We start from the raw sequence: 17,441 nt of genomic DNA on the forward strand, positions 1-17,441 counted from the left end.
CACTAGTAAAGTTGTCGGAGAGACAACAGTTTTAAGTGAAATCTCTACTATTTTGACACGAGAGACAATGAGAAAACAATGTAATGGTCTTCTAAGAGTAATGATAGTATTTATGTTATAAGTGTACCAATGAATGGCTTCATCATTGCCAAAGTCATCATTACATTCCTCATCTACCTCCCTTGAATCTTCAATGAGATATTTGTACACGTAAGGAAATCAAATGGATCTAATATTCTGGCATGTTGCAGATTTTCTCTTTCTGGTAAAGTTTGACTTTTCAAATAAGATTACAGTATGTTATGTAATTTTCTCTATTCCTGTCTTTCATTCAGCAATGACTGTGTGTTATTTTTAGTGCAATCAAATCCAGTGTGTTTGCCCTATGCTTATACACAGTGATAGGTGTATTGATTACAGAGCCTCCAGATGTGATCATTCTTGTTAGCTGTTCCATGATACCAAGCTCATGTTAGCATAACACAGTCAGAAATATTCCTATGAGTGCAGTTATCAGCAGTGATTATGCCAGAAACCCTCCCAATTATTCATGACGATTAATTAAATTAAAGATTAATTAAAGCTTTTATTTAAACTGTATTTATATTATATCCAGTAACTTGAATTGGATATTTAAAACGTTTCTATTGTTTATGTCTATCATGTTGTACATACCAAAAATGTACTCCTAGTCATCATGGATTTCTCATGAGTATGAATGGAAAGGGCTGTTTGTGTGAGCGTACACACAAATGTCCACTCAACACAAACAAATACTGACCTCAGCTTCGCTAGTCAGTCAGACTCAAGAGCAGAAGTAGTACGATGTCTCCTGCTATCTTTAGAATTGGCTTTTCTGAGTAAGTCTGTGAGCGCTCAGACAAACTGAGTCCTGTATAAGACATGGTAAGCTGAACTATGGACCGCCATTTTTAAGAGAGAATGGAGTCTGTGTTTTTTTATTTGGTCTTTACAAAATGTATTTGTTTGTTATTTGTCCAATAAAAGTTTCATGTAATTAAACGTTTTGAATCAGATTCATTCTCTTTTCTAATAACTGTCACATTGAAAATTGTGGTCTGAGTAGCGTAAATTGAGTACCTGAGAAGAGTTTGCCATTTTTAGCAATGAAACAATGACTAAAACTTAAGAGACTCCATAGTCAGACCATGAAATAGAAGTAACACCATTCAACCATGATCAGCATTATGAGCGAGAGAAAGGGGAAAAAACTGTGGTTGTCCATTTCCTGCTCTGAGTCTTGTAGTGCATATAACACATTGTAGAAGGCAGAAGAGAAACCGTCTGCACCATTTCAACTTCTTATTCTAACAGTCAGTGCCTGTTTGAGGAAGAGGACAGACAGGCACGTCAATGCTCAGCTGATCTTTGGTACTAAGTGGATATTCTGAGAGGGGACTATGAGTCGGGGATCTAAGTCTAAAGGAGTTCAGGAGTACAGTCCCAACTCTCTGCTGAACCCACAGGAGAATGAGAGGCTGGAAGACCTGCTGGGGAGGAGGTGTGCTGTAAGTCCTTCCTGGGGATGAGGGAGGGGAGGGGGTGGTTGGTATGTAGACTAGGAGACTGGTTTGTTGGTGTTTGGATGGTTGGTACTTGGTAGGCCTACGTAGGAAACTATTTGGTTGATGTTTGGCATGGAGGAGACCTTCTGGTTGGATGGTGGGTGGCTGTTTGGTATATAGGAAAGTATTTTGGTGTATTTTAGGCATGTTGGTGCGGTGGTATGACATGTCTAAGTGTTAAATAGCAACCAACTAAATACAGGTTATTCTGGCATATTCTGTGTTTTAATTATAGCCTTTTAACAAGGTCCATGTATACAGTAAGATATTATTGGGCAAATTTCTGGTTGCCAGGGCTTCAGTGTCATCATTATTGTTTCACTTTTATATAAATGACTAAATGAACCCCTCCTACTGTGGCTCTGATGTGTTTTATTTAATGCATTGGACATTTCATTTGAGGTAATCTAGATATTTGGCAACTTTAAAAGTCATATCTATTGTTAGAAATTCAAACAATTAAACATTTTGCATGTACACCAAGAGTCTCCACACAATGACTTTTAAACAGACGTGAGTGAGTGACAGGAAATGCTGGTATAAACCACTTCCTCTGGTAACAGAATTAGAGGCAGCAGTTAAACTCAGTTACTTACACTGAGTGTACAAAACATTAAGAACACCTGCTCCATGACAGACTGACCAGGTGAATCCAGGTGAAAGCTATGATCCCTTATTGATGTCACTTATTAAAACCATTTCAGTGTATGTAAAGGGGAAGAGACAGGTTAAAGAAGGGTTTTTCATCCTTGAGACAATTGAGACATGTATTGTGTACAGTCGTGGTCAAAAGTTTTGAGAATGACACAAATATTAATTTTCACAAAGTCTGCTGCCTCAGTTTTTATGATGGCAATATGCATATACTCCAGAATGTTATGAAGAGTGATCAGATGAATTGCAATTAATTGCAAAGTCCCTCTTTGCAATGAAAATGAATTTAATCCCCAAAAAACATTTCCACTGCATTTCAGCCCTGCAACAAAAGGAGCAGCTGACATCATGTCAGTGATTCTCTCGTTAACACAGGTGTGAGTGTTGACAAGGACAAGGCTGGAGATCACTCTGTCATGCTGATTGAGTTAGAATAACAGACTGGAAGCTTTAAAAGGAGGGTGGTGCTTGAAATCATTGTTCTTCCTCTGTTAACCATGGTTACCTGCAAGGAAACACGTGCCGTCATCATTGCTTTGCACAAAAAGGGCTTCACAGGCAAGGATATTGCTGCTAGTAAGATTGCACCTAAATCAACCATTTATCGGATCATCAAGAACTTCAAGGAGAGAGGTTCAATTGTTGTGAAGAAGGCTTCAGGGCGCCCAAGAATGTCCAGCAAGCGCCAGGACCCTCTCCTAAAGTTGATTCAGCTGTGGGATCGGGGCACCACCAGTGCAGAGCTTGCTCAGGAATGGCAGCAGGCAGGTGTGAGTGCATTTGCACGCACAGTGAGGGGAAGACTTTTGGAGGATGGCCTGGTGTCAAGAAGGGCAGCGAGGAAGCCAATTCTCTCCAGGAAAAACATCAGGGACAGACTGATATTCTGAAAAAGGTACAGGGATTGGACTGCTGAGGACTAGGGTAAAGTCATTTTCTCTGATGAATCCCCTTTCCGATTGTTTGGGGCATCCGGAAAAAAGCTTGTCCGGAGAAGACAAGGTGAGCGCTACCATCAGTCCTGTGTCATGCCAACAGTAAAGCATCCTGAGACCATTCATGTGTGGGGTTGCTTCTCAGCCAAGGGAGTGGGCTCACTCACAATTTTGCCTAAGAACACAGCCATGAATAAAGAATGGTACCAATACATCCTCCGAGAGCAACTTCCAAGAACAGTTTTCCAGCATGATGGAGCACCTTGCCATAAGGCAAAAGTGATAACTATGTGGCTCGGGGAACAAAACATTGAAATGTTGGGTCCATGGCCAGGAAACTCCCCAGACCTTAATCCCATTAAGAACTTGTGGTCGATCCTCAAGAGGCGGGTGGACAAACAAAAACCCACAAATTCTGACAAACTCCAAGCATTGATTATCCTGCCATCAGTCAGGATGTGGCCCAGAAGTTAATTGACAGCATGCCAGGGTGGATCGCAGAGGTCTTGAAAAAGAAGGGTCAACACTGCAAATATTGACTCTTTGCATAAACTTAATGTAATTGTCAATAAAAGCCTTTGACACTTATGGAATGCTTGTAATTATACTTCAGAAAGAAGAAGGGTCAACACTGCAAATATTGACTCTTTGCATAAACTTAATGTAATTGTCAATAAAAGCCTTTGACACTTATGGAATGCTTGTAATTATACAACTGTGGGAAGCTTTGGAGTCAACATGGGCCAGCATCCCTGTGGAATGCTTTCAACACCTTGTAGAGTCCATGCCCAGACGAATTGAGGCTGTTCTGAGGTCATTAGGAAGGTGTTCTTAATGTTTTGTACACACAGTGTATGTACAGTCTGCTTTCTTTTGACATTCCATAGTAACATCTGACAAAAATATCTAAAAACACTGAAGCAGCAAACTTTGTGAAGACCAATACTCATTCACAAAACTTTTGACCACGACTGTATGTGTGCCATTCAGATGGTGAATGGGCAAGACAAAATATTTAATTGCCTTTGAACGGGGTATGGTAGTAGGAGCCAGGAGCACCGGTTTGTGTAAAGAACAGCAACGCTGCTGGGTTTTTCACACTCAACAGTTTCCCGTGTGTATCAAGAATGGTCCACCAACCATAGGACATCCAGCCAACTTGACACAACTGTGGGAATCATTGGAGTCAACATGGGCCAGCATCCCTGTGGAATGCTTTCAACACCTTGTAGAGTCCATGCCCAGACGAATTGAGGGTGTTCTGAGGTCATTAGGAAGGTGTTCTTAATGTTTTGTACACTCAGTATGTGCAGTCTGCTTTCTTTTGACATTCCAACTTCCTGGTTTCTGAGGTAGGCCTAAGCCTGCAGTGGTAGCTGACAAAACATTATTCCTACCACAGAGAATGTGATGACATTATTGGGGCAGGTCTTTGCTATGAAAACTACCCAAGAACTTTCCGAACCACAGAGTACCAGCTGCTTGTAAACACTAATCACAGGTAACTTAGGTCTGACAGATGTCAGACACTTTCCATTGGACTGGTACAGTCGACTCCTGATAAATGCAATGACTTCCGATTGTCCTAAATATTTGAACTTAACCTGAGCACACACACTATCTAGAGCAGGGGTGTCAAACTCATTTTAGCTCAGGGGCCACATGGAGGAAAATCTATTCCCAAGTGGGCCGGACCGGAAAAATCATGGTATATATAACTTAAAAACAACAACTTCAGATTGTTTTCTTTGTTTTAATACGATCAACATACAACATAAAGCTGGAGCCTGAGGACAGTGTGTCCAAAATAGTACAAGCACAACATCACTATTAATCATAAAATACGTCAAGTTTATTTGAAAATTCTAAAGAAAAAGAACACACAAACACACAATGCCTCAGTGATTAACAGAACTGTTTCACAGATCACAGAACTATATCAGGGTGTCATTTCTCAGGCAGAAATGTAGATAAAAATAATGAAATCCTGTTCCCCAAACAAGTGCAAGAACCACAGAGTCAAGAATAGGTTAAATATACAAATAAAATAAAAACAATTAAAAACAATAGCACATCAACATAAAAACATATAAACATAAATCTGAAAGCGTTGCTCAAACTCCCGTAACGGTCCCGTTATTTTATCTTTGAACCGCTTCATGTCTGCCACATGTTGGGTCGCGCACACATTTTTCAGACAGGGGAAGTGAGCTGCATCACCACCGGCAAGTTGCGTCTCCCACAATGACAGCTTCAACTTGAAAGAACGTATGCTGTCATAATACTGCGTGACAACTTTGTTGCGCCCTTGCAGCTGTTTGTTCAAGTTATTCAGGTGCTCTGTAACATCCACCATAAATGCAAGGTCCGGCATCCATTCTGCGGAATGAAATTCTAACACTGGTTTGCCCTTTTCTTCCATGAACTGTTCAATTTCTTCTCGTAAATCAAAGAAACGCCTCAGCACAGCACCTCGGCTTAACCATCTTACCTCAGTGTGGTATGGCAGGCCACAGATGTGGTCTTTCTCTCTGAGAAGGCTGTCAAACTGACGGTGATTCAGGCTTCTGGATCGGATTAAATTAACAGTTTGAATGACCACCTTCATGACGTTATCCATCTTTAATGACTTGCAACACAAAGCCTCCTGGTGCAAAATACAGTGAAAAGTCAAAAAATCATGTCCTCCATTTGCAGATTGCACTTTCTCTCTGAACTTTGTCACAACGCCTGCTTATTTCCCGATCATTGAGGGCGCACCATCTGTAGCCAGGCTGACAGCGCGGGACCAGTCCACTCCGACCCTGTCCAGCACGCCGACGAGTGCGGTAAAAATATCAGCTGCTGTCGTTGTATCTGTCATCGGCACCAACTCCACGAACTCCTCGGTGACGGTCAATGTGTCATCAACTCCGCGGATGAAAAAATGGCCAGTTGTGCAACATCTGTAATGTCCGTGCTTTCATCAATTGCAACCGAAAACGCAATAAATGACTTTACTTTTTGCTTCAACTGGCTGTCCAAATCCACTGAAAGATCGGAAATCCTGTCTGCAACTGTGTTTCTTGTCAGGCTGATATTTGCAAAAGCCTGCCGCTTTTCAGGGCACACAATCTCCGCTGCCTTCATCATGCATGTTTTTACAAATTCACCCTCACTAAATGGTTTTGAAGCCACTGCGATTTCATTAGCAATGAGGTAGCTAGCTTTCACTGCAGCGTCACTGATGTCTCGGCTGTGAGTAAACACAGACTGCTGTTTCTTCAGACCCGCCAACAGTTCATTCACCTTCTCTCATCTCCGCTGTCCTTGAAAGTTGTCATATTTGTCGGCATGAAGACTCACATAGTGGCGACGAAGGTTATATTCTTTCAGCACTGCAACATGCTCTGAACACACCAAACATACAGCTTTCCCATTCAATTCCGTGATTAAATAGGATGACCATTTTTCTTGGAACACTCTGCACTCTGTGTCCACTTTTCTCTTTTTTGACAGAGACATATTGGGGCAATGAGGGTGCCAAAGCACATAATGTTAAAAGTAGAAGCCGTAATAAATATCGCGGGCAAAACAAAGTAGCTCATTGGCTGCACGTGCTTGACCTACTTGCTCTGCCCCGGTATAAACAGTTTGCTTGCTTAACACAATTGCTATTGCGCCATCCAGTGGACGCAATTGGAACAGCAGTTTATTTTATTGAATAAAAAAAAAATATATATATATATATATATATATATTTTTTTTTCAAAATCATCTCGCGGGCCGGATTAAACCCGTTTGCGGGCCTGATCCGGCCCGCGGGCCGTACGTTTGACACCCCTGATCTAGAGTAAGTAGAAAAATGTACAGTCCGTATTTGAATTGCACTTGTATAGAGTTCGCACTTTTCTGATGTGCACTTATCTAGAGCCGACATACTCCTGAGTGGCGCAGTGGTCTAAGGCACTGCATCGCAGTGCTAACTGTGCCACTAGAGATCCCGGTTCGAATCCAGGCTCTGTCGCAGCCGGCCGTGACCGGGAGACTCATGGGCGGCGCACAATTGGCCCAGCGTCGTCCAGGGTAGGGGAGCGAATGGCCGGCAGGGTAGGGGAGGGAATGTAGCTCAGTTGATAGAGCATGGCGTTTGCAACGCCAGGGTTGTGGGTTTGATTCCCACGGGGGGCCAGTATAAAAAAAAAAAAATGTATTCACTAACTGTAAGTTGCTCTGGATAAGAGCGTCTGCTAAATGAAAAAAAAAAAAAAAAAAAAAAAAATATATACATATAAACTATACTGAACAATAAGACAAAAGCCACATGTCAAGTGTTGGTCCCATGTTTCATGAACTGAAATAAAAGATCCCAGAAATGTTCCATACATACAAAAAGCTTATTTCTCTCAAATGTTCTCTGCATTTTTGTTTACATCCCTGTTCGTGAGCATTTCTCCTTTGCCAAGATAATCCATCCACCTGACAGGTGTGGCATATCAAGAAGATGATTAAACAGCATTATCATTACACAGGTGCACCTTGTGCTGGGGATAATAAAAGGCCACTCTAAAATGTGCAGTTTTGTCACACACAATGCCACAGATGTGAGCGTGCAATTGGCATGCTGACTGCAAAAATGTCCACCAGAGCTGATGCCAGAGAATTTAATGTTAATTATCTACCATAAGCTGCCTCCAACGTTGTTTTAGAGAATTTGGCAGTACGTCCAACCAGCCTCACAACCCTTTTTTTTTTAAAGGTATCTGTGACCAACAGATGCATATCTGTATTCCCAGTCATGTGAAATCCATAGATTAGGGCCTAATACATTTATTTCAATTGACTGATTTCCTTATATGAACTGTAACTCAGTAAAATCTTTGAAATTGTTGCATGTTGCGTTTATATTTTTGTTCAGTATAATTCAATGCCCTGTGTGTGTGTGTAGTCCCTGGCCACTGCCGTGGCACAGCTGTACATGGCCCTGCCACACAGTCCCACCTGCTGGAGCCTGCAGCAAACTGGGGTGGCCTGCTTCGTCAAGGACAACCATCGCCGTTCCTACTTCATACGCCTCTTCGATGTCAAGGTAACAGGAACATACACTGTCAGTCACGATGATGGAAAATATTAATCATTCAATCAAATGTATTTATAAAGCCATTTTTACATCAACTGTTGTCACAAAGTGCATATACAGTAACCCAGCCTAGATAAGGATCCTTTGTTGATCCACTGTTGAGAAGTTTCCCATGAAGATAGGAGTTGAAGAAGTGTTGGCCTTTGTCACTTTCAGTTATATTAACAGTTGTCTTTTCCCAGAAAGGACAGCTGATCTGGGAGCAGGAGCTCTATAACCAAATGGTCTACCACTGCGCCCGGACATTCTTCCATACCTTCGCTGCAGATGTAAGCACACTTATCTTCCTCTACATTAATATGCTCTGGATACTAATGATGATGGCTTGACTGTAAATCCAAAGATGAGTGATTGTACTTTTGTCTTTTCATGAGACTATCGAAATGTTTCCCTCCAATCCAATGCAGGACTGCCAAGTGGGGCTGAACTTTGCAGATGATCAAGAGGCTGAAACCTTCCTAAGTGCAGTTGATGAGAAAATCAACCAGAGAAACCGTCAAGGTCAGGGTCATTTGTTGTAGAATCCAAGACAGAAAATCGTGTTGAGTTTTTTGGTATAGGATTGACATAACATCAGACTGTATATTGTATATTAGGCTACTATGTCCTCCATGTTGGTGAACTGTCCCACTGGGCACAGACGTCAATTTAACGTCTATTCCATTTAGGTTAAACTTAATTTCATTGAAATTATGTGTAAACAACTTTGATTTGACCAGTGTGTGCCCAGTGGAGTGATGTTTGTATTTGAGTCATACAGTGCATTCGGAAAGTATTCAGACCTCTTGACTTTTTCCACATTTTGTTACGTTACAGCCTTCTTCTAAAATGGATAAAGTTGTTTTTTCCCCCTCATTAATCTACACACAATACCCCATAATAAAAATCGTAAATATCACATTTACGCCAGTATTCAGACCCTTTACTCAGTACTTTGTTGAAGCACCTTTGTTGGCAGCGATTACAGCCTCGAGTCTTCTTGGGTATGACGCAACAAGCTCTGTCAGGTTGGATGGGGAGCGTCGCTGCACAGAGATGTTCAATCGGGTTCAAGTCCGGGCTCTGGCTGGGCCACACAAGGACATTCAGAGACTTGTCCCAAAGCCACTCTTACATTGTCTTGGCTGTGTGCTTAGGGTCGTTGTCCTGTTGGAAGGTGAACCTTCGCCCCAGTCTGAGGTCTTGAGCGCTCTGGAGCAGGTTTTCATTAAGGATCTTTGATATTTTCCTCGATCCTGACTAGTCTCCCAGTCCCTGCCGCTGAAAAACATCCCCACAGCATGATGCTGCCACCTCCATGCTACACCGTAGGGATGGTATTGGCCAGGTGATGAGCGGTGCCTGGTTTTCTCCAGACGTGATGCTTAGCATTCAGGCCAAAGAGTTCAATCTTGGTTTCATCAGACTAGATAATCTTGTTTCTCATGGTCTGAGAGTCCTTTAGGTGCCTTTTGGCAAACTAAAAGCGTGCTGTCATGTGCCTTTTACTGAGGAGTGGCTTCCGTCTGGCCACTCTACCACAAAGGCCTGATTGGTGGAGTGCTGCAGAGATGGCTGTCCTTCTGGAAGGTTCTCCCATCTCCACAGAGGAGCTCTGGAGCTCTGTCAGAGTGACCATCAGGTTCTTGGTCACCTCCCTGACCAAGGCCCTTCTCCCCCGATTGCTCAGTTTGGCCGGGCGGCCAGCTCTAGGAAGAGTCTTTGTGGTTCCAAACTTCTTCCATTTCAGAATGATGGACGCCACTGTGTTCTTGGGGACCTTCAATGCTGCAGACATTTTTTGGTACCCTTCCCCACATCCGTGCCTCGACACAATCCTGTCTCAGAGCTCTATGGAAAATTCCTTCGACATCATGGCTTGGTTTCTGCTCTGACATGCACTGTCAACTGTGGGACCTTATATAGACAGGTGTTTGCCTTTCCAAATCATGTCCAATCAATTGAATTTACCACAGGTGGACTCCAATCAAGTTGTAGAAACATCTCAAAAGGATGATCAATGGAAACAGGATGCACCTGAGCTCAATTTCGAGTCTCATAGCAAAGGGTCTGAATACTTATGTAAATAATTTCTAAAAACCTGTTTTCACTTTGTCATTATGGGGTATTGTGTGTAGATTGATGAGAGGAAAAAAATATTTAATCAATTTTAGAATAAGGTTGTAACGTAACAAAATGTGGAAAAGGTGAAGGGGTCTGAATACTTTCTGAATGCACTGTATTTGAACTAATATATCTCTGACAATGGAAAACATAACAGATATTGTAAGGTACGGTTCCATAGAGGGTAGCTGTGGCTTTTCAAAGGAAAGGTTGCGGTGAAGATGAGTAGATATGATCTAAAATGGCATCCTCTGGTTCCTCCTTCCTTCCCTCTCACAGTGACAGAGAAGAAACAGCGCCCCCTGCCTTCCAGTGGTAAGACTGATTTACTAATACTATGGACACTGATGCCCTTGTCTGAACTAATCCCCAAATAACCCTCGTATTCTCCCTTATCTAATTCTGTGTGTTTTACTTACAGACAGAGGGGGACTACCTCCACTTCCTGGCAAAGGTGAGTATCCCTTTTATCCCATTGTATCAGTAATACCTCAGGCACTATAACTAACTGACCCAATATCTAAAGTGTAAACATATACATTACACATCTCTGACATGGTATCTTTACCCACGAGAGACACACTGTGACTCATACATGTACACTTCCACTGTAAAGCAGGACCTGGCAGTCCCACTTCTCCCTCCATGGCCACCATGGACATCCAGAACCCAGACATCCAGGCCTCACGCTACCGCTCCGTCACACCTGTGCCCGCCCCTGCCTTTGTCAGTAAGGGAAAGAAGGACAAGAAAAAGGACAAGAAGAAGGGCAGTAAACTCTCCAAAGCAGACATTGGAGCACCCAGTGGGTTCACGTGAGTGGATACTAAGCACACACATATAAGCAGGCAGTTAAATAAAGCCTTCATTACATTTACATTTACATTTACGTCATTTAACAGACGCTCTTATCCAGAGCGACTTACAAATAGGTGCATTCACCTTATAGCCAGTGCGATCACCACTTCACAATGTTATTTTTTTGTTTTTGGGTTGGGGTTTGGGTTGGGGTAAGGGGGGGTAGAAGGATTACTTTATCCTATCCCAGGTATTCCTTAAAGAGGTGGGGTTTCAAATGTCTCCGGAAGGTGGTGAGTGACTCCGCTGTCCTGGCGTCGTGAGGGAGCTTGTTCCACCATTGGGGTGCCAGAGCAGCGAACAGTTTTGACTGGGCTGAGCGGGAACTATGCTTCCGCAGAGGTATGGGAGCCAGCAGGCCAGAGGTGGATGAACGCAATGCCCTCGTTTGGGTGTAGGGACTGATCTGAGCCTGAAGGTACGGAGGTGCTGTTCCCCTCACAGCTCCGTAGGCAAGCACCATGGTCTTGTAGCAGATGCGAGCTTCAACTGGAAGCCAGTGGAGTGTGCGGAGGAGCGGGGTGATGTGAGAGAACTTGGGAAGGTTGAACACCAGACGGGCTGCGGCATTCTGGATGAGTTGTAGGGGTTTCATGGCACAGGCAGGGAGCCCAGCCAACAGCGAGTTGCAGTAATCCAGACGGGAGATGACAAGTGCCTGGATTAGGACCTGTGCCGCTTCCTGTGTAAGGCAGGGTCGTACTCTCCGACTATCACGCTCTTCATAAGCTATCACAACACATGTAACTACATGACACCTAGTCATGAACTTGTTTGTCCTCAATTTGTTTAATTTACAAAACCAGGATAGAATCCAAGTGTGCCACTCATACCTTTTTTCAGGTACCCATTCAGGTGTATGTTCCTCTTCCTCTCTCTCCTCCCCTCCTCAGACACGTGAGTCACGTGGGCTGGGACCCCAACAACCTGGACCCTGACCTGAAGAAGCTGCTGTCCTGTGCTGGGATCAGTGAGGCTGAGTTGAAGGACGAAGAGACCTCCCAACTCATCCAACAAGTAATCGAGAACTCAGGCGGCATGGAAGCAGTCAAAAAGGCCATGAACACTGGTGAGTGTCATTCTGAGTGTATGTCTACTACTGTTCTAGAGTTGCCAACGTCATCACTTCAGTAGATGTATTGTATTGTATTGTACTTCACTGTAGGTTACTGTTCTCGTGTACTCTGTTATACTAGTTTATAACTAACTGTAAATCAAACTATATTTGTAATCCAATATGTTGGCGTTTTTTCATCCCATTGCATATAGATCCTGGGCCTCCTCACCCTCTGCCTGGTAGGCAGGGTCCTCTCCCCCCAGTCCCAGGGAGCTGTTCCTCCCCTCCTGCCCCACCTCCTCCACGGGGAGGTCGCTCTGGCCCCCTGCCCCCTCTCCCAGGACCGCCAGTGCGAGGCCTGCCCCCCTCCCAGCCCCCTCCTTCACGTGGAGCCCTGCCACCTCCACCCCCGTCAAGCGGCCGAGGTGGACTCCAACCCCATCCACCTTCTGTGTCCCATAGTTCTCTTCCACCTCCCCCTCCCCTTAGTCACCAGCGCTCCATGCCTGCCCCTCCTCCTCCTGCTCCATCTGCCCCCAGTCAAGGAGGCCCAGCGCCTCCTCCACCTCCTCCTCCCCCACCTCCCCCAGCCCAGAGCTCTGGAGACTTCCCTCCTCTTCCACCACCCTATAAAGATCCCCCACCACCTGCTCCTGCATCTACAGGAGGAGGTGGAGGCGGAGATGGAAGAGGAGCTCTGCTGGACCAGATACGCCTGGGAAGGAAGCTCAAAAACGTAAACACAACTTTGTTGTTCAAATACAGATATGGTCTTTGTCAGTGAGAGTGAAGTCTATATATTTCAGTTTACATAATCATTGACTTTTGACCTTTGTGTGTCCCAGGTCACAGACAGTCCTGAGCCACCTCCACCTGCCCAGGGAGACTCAGAGGGCATCGTAGGAGCTCTGATGATGGTCATGCAGAAGAGGAGTAAAGTCATCCACTCCTCTGGTAAACACCTTCTCATCCTAATCTTTCATTCATTCATTCTATTCCATCTACAAATGTATAAATTAAACCAAATACATTGTGGCTTGTCCTCATGAATCTTAAAATAAATCTGATAACAGATATTCCTCTCTTCTGTTTCAGATGAAGGTGAAGAAGAAGGCGGGTTTGACGATGAAGATGAAGATGAATGGGACGACTGATAAGGGCATTCCCTACTGTATTATTTTCCACTCTGTAACCGTGGAATTCAAAGTTGGGTTGAACCAGTTAATCTTTTCTCTTTGTGTTTTGTAGATTTAGCCTTAGATTCAATCTGCAGAGCTGAAGAAAAGTGCTCTAACGCAGATTTTCACGTTTACCGTGAATGCAGTCTCAATGACCGCAGGAACATTCCCTTTAAATTTCAATCGCGCCGTAGTGTGGATCTTCAGCGCTATAGATTTAATCTAGCCCTTACACATGGAAAATGTACACCTGAAGAATGCTACAGATAAGGATTGTGTGAAAGGCCCAAAAGTGAAATAAATAGGACAGAGAAGGTTAGATAGGATAACATATTTTTATATTTGTCGTTTGAACGTTTCAAGTGTAGGACTCATGCTGAGTATGTACATTACATTACATTACAGTATGTTGCTCAATATCATCATAAAAGATGGTGAGGTCTACACACATTCTTTCTACCTGTTCCCATTAAAAGTGACGATTTGATATTGCTGGAATGTAGTATTATAACTAATATTATGCACACATATGATTTCCCGTCTTAATCTTCTACATGTAGATATTGTCTGTTTTGTGCAAAGATTCCTCATTTACGTGTCAATCAACCACTATCAAAGTGCATAATTTAAAGAATACTGTATCGCTACACGTCCTCAAACAAACATAGGTCACAAAGATGTTAGAGAGCGCAAGAGTCACCACAATTACAATATCACATATGGTATTAGTAGACAAATACATACATCACACCATACAATTATTATCTCTCAACGTTGAACAGCAAAATGTACACATTTCCAAACTGAATAAACCGTGCAAAGGCAAATGTTTTTTCTTTGATATCATAATTATTATACATGAATAAACCATGGATCTATTATTATCATATGATATATACACATATCAATATATTACATTTCTATACTGAGATACTGGGTTGTGTGACGGTGTCACCACCTGTCATTATACAAAGGGAGATGAAAGTCATGTTTGGTGTCAAACATGGATCTCTAGTCTATCATATGGAGTGTCCTGGCTGGCTAGTGTTGGAAAGGTCCAGTCCGCTATCCACCGTGGGTCTTCTGGCTCTCTGTGTGTCTCCTGGCTGGCTAGTGTTGGAGAAGTCCAGTCCTCTATCCGCCTTGGGTCTCCTGGCTCTCTGTGTGTCTCCTGGAGGTGCGTTTGGGCTGCTGCTGCTTGAGCCCTAACTGCTCCCAGTAAGACTGACAGTACTGGTGGATCAACCTGATTTCTTGCTGGGATGGGGTGTCTGTGAGAGGGAGGGTTGGGGGGTGCTTTGGCTGCTGGGGGTCACGTTGTCCCCCCCGCTCGTTGGGAGGGCTGTTGGAGGTCATGGGGTCATCATCAGGGGAGGTGAGGGCCACCACGATGTCTCGGTCCAGGATGCGCAGCGCCACACGGGCCACCGTGTGTTTGAAGTTGTTCTCCGTGGCCAGGCAGTGGTACAGACCAGCGTCTGATTGGCTGAGAGACTTCAGAAGGATTCCCAGGGGCGTCTTCAGATACTCTCTGTCCCGGTTGAGCTGAGGGGTAGGGGGGAGAGAGAGTGTTATGGTAGTGAGGGAGAGAGAGCGTGTTATGGTAGTGAGGGGGCGAGAGAATGTTATGGTAGTCAGGGGGAGAGAGAGTTATGGTAGTGAGGGGGGAGAGAGAGTGTTATGGTAGTGAGGGGAGAGAGAGTGTTATGGCAGTGAGGGGGAGAGAGAGTGTTATGGTAGTGAGGGGGCGAGAGAGTGTTATGGTAGTGAGGGGGAGAGAGAGTGTTATGGTAGTGAGGGGGCGAGAGAGTGTTATGGTAGTGAGGGGGAGAGAGAGTGTTATGGTAGTGAGGGGGCGAGAGAGTGTTATGGTAGTGAGGGGGAGAGAGAGTGTTATGGTAGTGAGGGGGAGAGAGAGTGTTATGGTAGTGAGGGGGAGAGAGAGTGTTATGGTAGTGAGGGGGCGAGAGAGTGTTATGGTAGTGAGGGGGCGAGAGAGTGTTATGGTAGTGAGGGGGAGAGAGAGTGTTATGGTAGTGAGGGGGAGAGAGAGTGTTATGGTAGTGAGGGGAGAGAGTGTGTTATGGTAGTGAGGGGAGAGAGAGTGTTATGGTAGTGAGGGGGAGAGAGAGTGTTATGGTAGTGGGAGGAGAGAGAGTGTTATGGTAGTGAGGGGGAGAGAGAGTGTTATGGTAGTGAGGGGGAGAGAGTGTTATGGTAGTGAGGGGGAGAGAGAGTGTTATGGTAGTGAGGGGGAGAGAGAGTGTTATGGTAGTGAGGGGGAGAGAGTGTTATGGTAGTGAGGGGGAGAGACAGTGTTATGGTAGTGAGGGGGAGAGAGAGTGTTATGGTAGTGAGGGGGAGAGAGAGCGTTATGGTAGTGAGGGGGAGAGAGTGTGTTATGGTAGTGAGGGGGAGAGAGAGTGTTATGGTAGTGAGGGGGAGAGAGAGTGTTATGGTAGTGAGGGGGAGAGAGAGTGTTATGGTAGTGAGGGGGGGAGAGAGTGTTATGGTAGTGAGGGGGAGAGAGAGTGTTATGGTAGTGAGGGGAGAGAGAGTGTTATGGTAGTGAGGGGGCGAGAGAGTGTTATGGTAGTGAGGGGGAGAGAGAGTGTTATGGTAGTGAGGGGAGAGAGTGTTATGGTAGTGAGGGGGAGAGAGAGTGTTATGGTAGTGAGGGGGAGAGAGAGTGTTATGGTAGTGAGGGGGAGAGAGAGCGTTATGGTAGTGAGGGGGAGAGAGTGTGTTATGGTAGTGAGGGGGAGAGAGAGTGTTATGGTAGTGAGGGGGAGAGAGAGTGTTATGGTAGTGAGGGGGAGAGAGAGTGTTATGGTAGTGAGGGGGAGAGAGAGTGTTATGGTAGTGAGGGGGAGAGAGAGTGTTATGGTAGTGAGGGGAGAGAGAGTGTTATGGTAGTGAGGGGGAGAGAGTGTTATGGTAGTGAGGGGAGAGAGAGTGTTATGGTAGTGAGGGGGAGAGAGAGTGTTATGGTAGTGAGGGGGAGAGAGAGTGTTATGGTAGTGAGGGGGAGAGAGAGTGTTATGGTAGTGAGGGGAGAGAGAGTGTTATGGTAGTGAGGGGGAGAGAGAGTGTTATGGTAGTGAGGGGGAGAGAGAGTGTTATGGTAGTGAGGGGAGAGAGAGTGTTATGGTAGTGAGGGGGAGAGAGAGTGTTATGGTAGTGAGGGGGAGAACAAAGTCCAAATGTGCCTCATTTATATTTCAAAAGTGATTGACTATTGCTCTATGGATATTTTCCATTACTTGTTGATATACACTGAGTGTACAAAACATTATGAACACCTTCCTAATATCGAGTTGCACCTCCCTTTTGCCCTCAGAACAGCCTCAATTTATCAGGGCATGAACTCTACAAGGTGTCGAAAGCGTTCCACAGGGATGCTGGCCCATGTTGACTCCAATGGTTCCCACAGTCAGTGGTGTAAAGTACTTCAGTAAAAATACTTGAAAGTACTACTTAAGTAGTTTTTTGGGGTATCTGTACTTTACTTTACTATGTATATTGGCTGGATGTCCTTTGGGTGGTGGACCATTCTTGATACATACAGTCCATAAGAGCAGACGAAGGATATCAAGGATCTGGAAAGATTCTGTATGGAGGAATGGTCTAAAATCTAAGGTCCCTCTCGATCCCTCCAATCTCGTAAAACATCTTAGAAAAAGGCTAATTGCCGTTATCCTCGCAAGGTGAGGTATTGAAAGGTATTGAAACCCCCCCCCCCCCCCCAAATATAGCATACAATATACACTGAGTGTACAAAACATTAAGAACACCTGCTCTTTCCATGACATAGACTGACCAGGTGAATCCAGGTGAAAGTTATGATCCCTTATTGATGTCTTTTGTTAATCAGTGTAGATGAAGGGGAGGAGACAGGTTAAACAAAGATTGTTAAGCCAACAGAGACATGGATTGTGTATGTGTGCCATG

The 17,441-nt window shown here is 44.4% G+C and overlaps 2 protein-coding genes across 3 annotated transcripts in view; one reads left to right on the forward strand and one right to left on the reverse strand.

Annotated features, from left to right (window-relative positions):
* The first annotated feature begins 1,337 nt into the window (after positions 1–1,337).
* Positions 1,338–15,030, forward strand: LOC311148257 (actin nucleation-promoting factor WAS-like). 2 transcript variants are annotated; one of them, XM_084185159.1, is made up of 11 exons: positions 1,338–1,529; positions 8,103–8,243; positions 8,477–8,563; positions 8,702–8,795; positions 10,677–10,712; positions 10,819–10,851; positions 11,017–11,212; positions 12,149–12,324; positions 12,525–13,048; positions 13,158–13,266; positions 13,408–15,030. In XM_084185159.1, the coding sequence occupies exons 1-11, from the start codon at positions 1,422–1,424 to the stop codon at positions 13,464–13,466; spliced, it is 1,563 nt and encodes a 520-aa protein (XP_084041285.1). In that variant the 5' UTR covers positions 1,338–1,421; the 3' UTR covers positions 13,467–15,030. The 2 variants fall into 2 exon arrangements, with proteins under 2 accessions (XP_084041285.1, XP_084041284.1); XM_084185158.1 differs by having other exon boundaries at positions 1,350–1,529; positions 11,014–11,212.
* Positions 14,625–17,441, reverse strand: part of LOC311148113 (semaphorin-3F-like) — a gene marked incomplete at both ends in the record, with an annotated part of 9,968 nt that continues 7,151 nt past the window's right edge. Inside the window, one exon of the mRNA XM_084185017.1 lies at positions 14,625–15,035. Coding sequence (XP_084041143.1) covers positions 14,625–15,035 — 411 coding nt within the window. The remainder of the gene's footprint in view (positions 15,036–17,441) is intronic.

Source organism: Coregonus lavaretus (assembly GCF_964263955.1).
Source record: "Coregonus lavaretus genome assembly, chromosome: 20".
NCBI classification, from domain to species: Eukaryota; Metazoa; Chordata; class Actinopteri; order Salmoniformes; family Salmonidae; genus Coregonus; species Coregonus lavaretus.